Below are 9,077 nucleotides of genomic sequence, written 5' to 3' on the forward strand. Positions count from 1 at the left end.
CAACCCGCCCAGAGCCGCCGCCGGGGCCTCGCGCGGAAGCAATTACCCGCCGTTCCCCGAGGAAGTTTCCGCCTCACAGGACTCCGGCAGGATCTTCGTGGCTTCCCCCGTGCTTCCCCCGCTTCCGCCAGGCGTCCTCCTGGAGGCCAGAGCCGGCTCCCCCGCCGAGGCCCGCCGCCATGACGTCAGCCCTCCAGATGATAAGCTCAATTTAGCTTCCATTTGTATCCTCTCTCTGGACTTAACCGTCGACTGCGAGGAATTTAGTGATAATGGCTTTCCACTTGTAACTGTCAGAGAGAACGGCCACGACGACGAACACGACGACGCAGGAGCATCCACGCGCCGCTCGCCCCCATCGCGAGCGGAGGGCGAGGCCCAGCGCAAGGACGACGGCTCGGACGGGACTCCCGTCGAGGCCGACACGGGCATCGGGTCGTCGTCGAGTCACAGCAGCAGCTCGAATTTCGACGAAAAGTATTACGAAAACGATGACTACGACACGGTCGACGACGGAGTGTGCGTCACCGAAGAGCTGTCAGACAGGGGCACCATGTCAGACATCGATGACGCACCTGACTCGAAGACCAGCCTGTCCAGCAAAATAGACAAATTGATCAGCTATGACGATGACGAAGACGACTTCATCGAGGCAGACTGCGACGTGAAGCCCATGGAGACGTTGAAGCGGCCCCTCGTTTACGGCTACGGCAGCGGCCCCGTCAGAAGCCTGCGCGGGTCGTCCTTCCTGGAGAAGAGGCTCTCGCAGGCCTCGATCGTCTCCGAGCACATGGAGATGGACCTTGCAGAGTCCTTGCTCTCGTCCGAAGTCTTGGCTCACAGCGAGAGCTGCGTGAGCCTGAAGGAGACTTACTGGGATCATTATCAAGCCACGAAGGAGAGAATTGACCGCGAAGGGCGGACCGGCAAGGGGCAGGCAAAGAACTCCGATCCTTGCCCATCGGCGAGGTTCTGCTACGACCCGGAAGTCCTGCTCGCTCAGGTGAGGTGTCCCAAGTCCCTTGAAGACGCGACCTTCAGGCAATACTCAGCCTTCATGACGTCCCACATCTATGATCACTTCGGAAACATTCACGAGAATCTCAAGGAGTACGGACTGAGCAGCCGCCGCCTGGGTTGGATCTCCAGCCAGCCCGAGCTCCCCGACGCCCCGAGGCACGAAGCTCCCTCTGAGATGTCGTCCCTAGACTACAACAGTGAGCCGGAACTCACTTACTGCCACAAGCCCCGTCAGGCCCCGGGATTGCCGGCACAGTGCCACCCCGCCCGCGCTCCTGTCCCCTGCCCTCCCCCTCCCCCGTGCAAAGGCAGAGGCCCTCCTCTGGACTCTGGCGTATGGACGTACTTCCACCCTTCCGAGGGGGCATCGGCGGCCTCCTCCCCCGGCCAGCTCCCTGTGGCCATGCCACGCTCCGCATCCTCCTTGAGCCACGTAGCCCCTGGTGGGTACAACCCCTGGTCCCATCTCCTGCCCGACGTCACGCCGCCGAGGACTCCCCGCCACAGTGAGTTCGCTTCGCATTTTTGTGGTGGAAAGAGGGTTTCTGTAGGTTGTCAGTCACACATCTATACCGCATGCTCAGAGATCTATTAATATCGGCATCGCTATTTTATCGGTATCGCTGGGTGTTTATCTCAAATTGTATCGAAAAAATTGATACACGAATCTGTTTGTTTCTCTCTCTCTCCCTCCCTCCCTCCAACTCCCCCCCCCCTCTTTCTTCCTCCCTTATCTATTTAAATATCAGTTTGGATATCTTCTTACAATAAAGTATCGGCGATGCATGTATTGGTACCGCTTTAACTATCTACGAAGAATCGATTTATCGGAATCACTTAAGCCAGTTTTCAAGAATCGATGCTCAGTTTCGCTTTAAACATTCTGTCTACCGATGCCCATCACAGCGCAGGCTCACTGTGTGGCAGTGCCTCTTATAACCTGTTCAGAGCACGTACAATCTTCCCTTAGATTTCCAACATGTATGAACGTCCTCTCCCTTTCTTCCAGGTGTTTACCTTCAACCTGCAATAGGATCAGCGACCACCTCTCCGAGCAGGTCGCGGCCGACGTCCCCGACCCAGCTGCGCAGCGCTGCTCCCCCTTGGACCTCATCTTCGGAGCCTCGGCCTTCGGCGGACGAGCAGAGGACGCTCGCCGGCTCCGCTGCCAAACCCACTCCCTCTCCTCGGCGGTCCTTCCTTCCTAACTTCTCGAAGGTCGTCAGATCGCCCCTGAAGAAGGCGAGCCAAGGGCTCAAGGCCCAGCCCGGGACGGAGAAGGAGGCGTTACTGCCGGCCGCTGCTCCTCACAAGTCCATCCAGAATAGGACGTTTACAGCCACGTCATCCAAGTCTTCCTCGTCATCGTCGTCGTCGTCGTCCGCCTCCAGCAAGGACAGCGTCATGACGGTCATCCCGGCACCACGCAACAAGGGCGCCAAGTGGTTCATGAGGCATTTTGTAGGATCCAGGGGAAAGCTTTCGGCTGTATAAGATTTCTTTAGCAAAGGAGTTTCATTTTGGGATAAAAGAGGGGAGGGTAAAGATTCGAGGCGAGACTTCGTGAAAGACATCTGGCGGAAGTGAGTTCAAGAGAACCGAAAAGGAGATGACGAGAATCGCCTGAAAAGATGATTTCAAAAGCGCAGGACGATAGCAGCATCCATTAAGAATCCAGGAAGAGACAAAGACCTCCTTGCAAAAGTGATTTTAAGAACCATCAGGATGATTAGGAAAAAAGTGAAAAATATAAGAAAAAAATACATGAAAACATGAATAAAAACTTATAAAGGTGGATTAAAAAGTTCACTGAGATCCAAAAGACAAAAAAGAGGCTGCGAGATGATGATGCTGAGAAAGATGAAAATTTGGCGAGAGTCTGAGGCTCGTGAAGACTATAGGGTGAATGCATGTTGCTCTTGCACGTTGCAGAAGAGTGTCTTTTTTATAAGAATTGGAGAAGGAAATGAAATATTAGAAAAAAAAAAAGAAATGGAAAGTAAGCGAGAATAAAAAAAACAAATACGGTTTTACCTAGCGATCGAAAAATATAGTGTGTGCATTTGCTTGATATGAATATATTTTGAAATCTGTATTTTAAGTTGTTGAAAAGAGTCAAGTATGGTATAATAAGGCATGCAGAGATCAGGGAAGGGCATGAGATTGAGATGTGTGTCAACACTGAATTGAATGTCTTCAGAAGAGGATGTAAATGTAGACACTCACACAATCACCCACATACATACACAGACAGACAGACCGACAGAGAGAGAGAGAGACAGAGAGACAGAGAGAGAGAGAGAGAGAGAGAGAGAGAGAGAGAGAGAGAGAGAGAGAGAGAGAGAGAGAGAAGAAAGAGCAAAAGAGAGAGAGGGTGAGAAAGAGAGAAAGAGAGAGTGCGGGGGGGAGAACATATGTGGTTCCTCTTACCACCAACAGAGTGAGCTTCCAAGAAAGAAAGAAATCCTGAGAGAGAAGGAAAGAAACATTCCTTTTTCTCATCGAAGTAAGGAGAGGGATAACAAAGAAAAGAAGAAGAGGGAAGAAAGAGAAGAAGAATACAAAAAATAGAAAAGAACAAAAATGAAGAGATGGCAGAAGAGAGAGATGCCGGTGATAAAAGAGAACTGTGATGTGACAGCGAGGCCAGAAGCACGTAGAAACTTCAGCTGTTTAGTAGTTTCGGTGAAGGAATTTTGGAAGAGAAGGAATACCTTAGTGGGAATATAATAGTCTTTATTTTCATATATAATGATGCTTATTAGTTAGAATGCCATAATTTTGTACTTGTTCTTCTCTGATCGGTTGATGGTAATAAAAAAAAAGAAGAGAGAGAGAAATAATGACAATGATAACAATAATAATAAAAAAGGCAAAACCAAAAGAGGAAATTGTTAGTACCTATCATAAAGTAGCTTTTTGTTAGCAGCTGCAAAACATAGTCTACTGGATCATCTTCATGACGCGTCTCTGACAAGCCCTTAGTATTAGCAATATATATCCATTACCCTCATGACTGCACATAATGGTGATATTTGGTCCCTTTTAACATACCTGAAAGCCTTAACATATCATTAAAGAAAGATGTAAAACAAAGTGTGAGTTTTATTGCACCTTTTATTGTTCATTTTGTTCATCCCTATCTAGAGACAGGATTTGATTGTATAGAAATATAAATTACATGTTAGAAACAGGTTTTAATTGCATATAAATATAAATTACATGTTAGATAAATATATTAATTAGGGTATTTAACAGCTGAATGTCCCCTTGGTTAATTATTTATTATAGTAAGGAGGAATAAGGGAACTGCGATAACAAATAAATAGATAAATAAAATCAGCTGCATTATACCACCTTAGTAATAGATATAACATTATAACAAGAACATTATCCATGTGAGATTGCTTTTCAAAAGAACACAATCCACTACCAGATAACATGGCACCTTGGATAATGCAGAGAAGACACGACTCTCCCAACGAAAACAATTACGAATGTTCATTATTTCGCAAGGTTTCATTTCTCATCCGTCATTAGCTATAACATTAATCCCTTCATATACAATGTATAACTACTACAAGTGCCACGTCTTTCTCACCACAAAACACAAAGATTTCTAAAGTGACCGGACCGCCACGTCACTCCCAGGACGAAGAGAATTATTCGAGTCTTCTCTGTCTCCTCTCCTCCTTCTTCCCGTCTTCGTTGTGGTTTCAGAACAGGAAGGGAGAAGGAAGGAGGAGGAAGTGGCCGTTATGTAAGGCCGTCCGCAGGAGGGTGTGCATGATCTCCAAGCCCGCACAAAGTCCTTCATCTGTCGCGGAAACAGAAGTGTGTTACATGTATGTGAGGATAAATATGCGCGTCATTTCTTTTACATTATTGAAGTTAAGATGGTATTTATTGATCTGATTATACCCATGTCTGTATACTTACCAGTATACATAGATACAGGCATGGATACACTCCCCCCCCACACACACACGTTATATATGTACATACATATACATACATGCAAACACACACACACACACACATATGTGTGTGTGTGTGTGTGTGTATGCATTTATACATAAACACATACACACACATACATATATATGAATATATTGTCTAATTCAGTTAATTTTTGGCTTTATATTGCACAAAAAATTGACTGCTTATGAGCCTTAAACTTAACCTCGCCTTCCTACAGCCAATCTTTTTGTGCCATACGGAGCCAAGAGTGAAAGGAATCAGACGAAGGCTATGCAGATGCTGTAATTTGAACGAGCCCCGACTCCGTTTCAGGCGCCTGACTCTGACCTAGACTCCAACTTCCATAACCTACACAATCTCAGTGCGGTTTGTCCCGCTAGGTTTAGGTTAGGTGACTAAATGTGTTTTATTTTAGTTACTTTTAAGTTAAAAGTTCTATGTCGTTTTGTTTGCAATAGGAAGCCAAGATTAATGAGAATCACAACTTTTCTACACTAACGAAGCAACTGCTTGAACTACGAATTTTTTTTATTTTTTGAAATACCACACGAACACGAAAATAAACATCTATCTACGAAAAAAAAGAAGAAATATCTTAAGGATGGAGAAAAGAAAAAAATAATATTGATAGAGAAAAGAAAAGAGAAAGGAAGAAGAAGAAGAAGAAGAGGGAGAAAAAAAACAAAACAGGGAAGAGGGGGTCTCACCGTGGGCACTAATGCGGCACATCTGGCGGCTCTGGTCGAAGGCGGTTCCGGCGGGGCACATGTACAGGGTCATGGGCTCGTCGCACCGGAAGTACACGTTACAGTACTTCGGGTGCTGGACGAACTGTCTAGTACACGCCTGTGGTGATGAAGAGAAGGGTTGAGAAGGTGGTGACTGGATAGAGATCTTTAGAAATTAATGAGCTTGGATTTAATGGAGAAAATTTTCTTAAGCAAAATCTAATTCTGCAAGATATTCGTGAAACAATTTTATACTTTTGAAGCAAAATATCAATGTTTTGATTTTTGATATTCCTTGATATTTATTTTTCATTTTCATTTTTGAGCTTATTGATAGATTTTTAAAGGTTTTAAATATTTTAACATTTTAATCCCACAAGGAATTCGCCACTAATGACCCTAGCTGTAGACGCGATAGATAATTTTAAATGATCACACACAAACAAACACACACACACTGATACCATAACAATCTCTTTGGTGACCAAAACTGAACAGCGTCAGAAGGAGAGTTAAGAAAACCTTGGTTATGGAGTACCATTTACCTGGTTCTCAGCTGACGGGTCCACGGGCGCTGGCGAACCAGTCGTTTCTTCGACAGGAGAGTCGGTGGAAGGTTCTACCGTGTCGGGAACGGAAGGTTCTGGCTTTTCAGTGGACGGTTCTAAGGAGTCAGGGGCGGTAGGTTCTACTGGCGTTTCTGTGGATGGTTCTACGGGGTTAGGAACGGCAGGTTCTACTGGCTCTTCTGTGCATGGTTCGACGGGGTCAGGCACGGCAGGTTCTACTGGCTCTTCTGTGGATGGTTCTACGGAAGGTTCTACTGGATTCCCCGTGGATGGTTCCACGGAGTCAGGAACGACAGGTTCTACTGGAGCTTCTGTCGACGGTTCCACGGAATCGGGAACGGCAGGTTCTGCTGTGGACGGTTCCACAGAGCCCGGTAATACCGTCTCTGTCGGTGCTGGTTCAACCACGGCAGGCGCGTCGGTTACCGGTTCTCCTGGTGCCGGAGCCTCAGAGCCCTCGCCGCCGCACTCGCCCGGGATGCAGGTGCTGGCCTCCTCGGCGAAGAGGTGGCCGGAGGGGCACGCGAACAGGTACCTGGCGAAGGCCGCCCCGGTGCCGATGTAGTCGACGCACCTGAAATGGGACACAATCGTCAGTTTTCTACTTGATTGAAAAAAAAAGTTATAGGAAAAAATAGCCATTAAAGAACAAAGATCCAACTTATATAAAAAAAGGACATCAACAACAAAAATATCGTACGTATTACCAACACTCAACTTTTCGAAAGATGGACGATAACAACAATAACATCAACAACAACAACAACAACAATACACGAAAACAAACAGAATGATTTCCGAGTACCGCCCACACCGACCTGTAAAACAGCGAGCAGTTCGAGGGATGGGCGTAGAATCCCTCGCTGGGACACGGCAGATTCTGGCTCTCGCTCCTGGGCACGGGCGTAAGGAACTGCCACGGGTTTGCTAGTAATTTAATAAATAGATAATAGTAATAAATGATAAATTTAGTAGTAATAAAGGGTTGAAAAAATCGTACTTCCTGAATTTCCATTGATATGTTTTGTTGTAGTTTATTGATGTTATTTATTTATAAGAAAAGAACAAACTTTCTTTTTTTCATGGATGTTTTCTCAGCAAAGTTGCTGATAAAATAGGTGGAAAAAAACATATTTCCTAAATTTTATTTATTTATATATATCATTTTGGTTCACTGACTCTTTTTTCTCTCCTTTATTTCCTTTTCAGAAAAGAACAAACTTTCTTCTTATGGATGTTCTCTCAATAGTTTTAATCACAAAAAAAACAAACAAACAACAACAACAAAAAAACATTAGTGCTTTCGAAAGGGAAGACTTACAATAGACCTTCTGGTAGTGAGACGGAGAGCGGATGCTGCCCTGAACTCTCAGCGGAAATGGGTAAGGGGGCGTGTCCAAGAAAGTAGGTGTTGCCTGCAAAGTAGGCGGGGCTTGGAAAGTAGGGAAAGCGTGGAAAGGAGGCGGGGCTTCGAAAGTAGGCGGGGCTTCGAAAGTAGGCGGGGCTTCGAAAGTAGGCGGAGCTTCGAAAGTATTAGGGAAGGCGTGGAAAGCATTAGGGTAGGCGTGGAAAGCAGTGGGCGGCGCTTGGAAGGAGGAGTAGCGATAGACAAGAGGCAGAGGGTGGAAGGGGGAGGGCACCTGGTGGCTATAGGCGCCCGCGAGCACCGTCAGCGTCGCCTGCAGGAAAATCTTGTCCAGCATCTGCAAGGTAGAAATAAAAATTATGTCTCTTTCCTTCTTTTCTTCTTTCTCTTTTGTTATTCTCTTTTCTTCTTTCTTATCCCACTTCCCTCCTTCGCTTCACCGTCATTCATCCTCTTTTTTTTCTTACTTCTTTCACTCCTTTCCACTGTTTCTTCCTTTCTCGTATCTTACTCTCATAATCTATTCCTCATTCACTCGCTCCCTCTCTCCGTTTCTGCCTAACTTACACCTTTATTCCCTTCTTCTCTTTATTGCTCATTCACTCTCTTTCTTCCTCCCTTAACTTCCTCTTCATTCGTTTCCTTATGTCATTTTATTAGTCAATCATAAAAAGCGAATTTCGAAAAAAAAAAAATGTTTACAGGTTTATAATTATTTCTGACAGTTTATTTCATAACAGGATAAAAGACAAAGCACAAATTATCCTTTTGTACCATATTTCGGAAGCGGATTTGCGCGCCAACGGTTTAAAATCGCCGCTGTTTTTGGTTGTACATTTTCTGAATTGCTTTCCGTGTTACTGGAAAAGAGAAATATTGTTGATTTAGTTTTTTTTTTTTGAAGATCACATACAGAGTAAAGTAAAAAAGAAAGAAAGAAAGAAAAAAACACAAACATACACAAACACATACAGAAACAACCAATCACACATAAAGACACACACACACATGCAAACAAACACACACACAAACAAGCACACATAAACACACAAACACACATACATGCAAACAAACACACACACAAACAAACACACATAAAAACACACACACACATGCAAACAAACACAAACACACATAAACACACACACATATGCAAACAAACACACACACATGCAAACAAACACACATAAACACACACATGCAAACAAACACACAAAAACAAACACAAGAAACAAGCAAACAAACACACCCACCAACGCAAACACACCAGCATTCACACAGCACATGATGACTGCGAAGTCGCCAGAGTGGAGAAAATAGTCGTATTTTCACAGCCGGGAAAATGCGCGTTAACTGCACAATTATCCACCGTTACGGGTTATGCAACATTCAGATCACGCCCGTGCCGGGGGC

The 9,077-nt window shown here is 45.2% G+C and overlaps 2 protein-coding genes across 2 annotated transcripts in view; one reads left to right on the top strand and one right to left on the bottom strand.

Annotated features, from left to right (window-relative positions):
• The window catches only part of LOC113807713 (uncharacterized), a 48,001-nt gene extending 44,635 nt beyond the window's left edge, over positions 1-3,366 (top strand). Inside the window, exons 4-5 of the mRNA XM_070133355.1 lie at positions 1-1,526; positions 2,030-3,366. The exon at positions 1-1,526 is cut by the window's left edge and continues 247 nt beyond it. Of these exons, the coding sequence (XP_069989456.1) occupies positions 1-1,526; positions 2,030-2,514 (2,011 nt within the window). The 3' untranslated portion in view covers positions 2,515-3,366. The remainder of the gene's footprint in view (positions 1,527-2,029) is intronic.
• Positions 3,367-4,121: 755 nt separating this feature from the next.
• LOC113807714 (uncharacterized) lies at positions 4,122-8,001 on the bottom strand (the record flags this gene model as incomplete). Its single annotated transcript, XM_027359026.2, is given in 5 exon segments — positions 4,122-4,837; positions 5,709-5,847; positions 6,275-6,872; positions 7,117-7,225; positions 7,620-8,001. Coding segments are annotated over 5 exon segments (1,329 nt in total). The 3' UTR covers positions 4,122-4,736.
• Between the last annotated feature and the right edge of the window lie 1,076 nt (positions 8,002-9,077).

The sequence above is a fragment of the Penaeus vannamei genome, chromosome 18 (genome assembly GCF_042767895.1).
Source record: "Penaeus vannamei isolate JL-2024 chromosome 18, ASM4276789v1, whole genome shotgun sequence".
Taxonomy (NCBI): domain Eukaryota; kingdom Metazoa; phylum Arthropoda; class Malacostraca; order Decapoda; family Penaeidae; genus Penaeus; species Penaeus vannamei.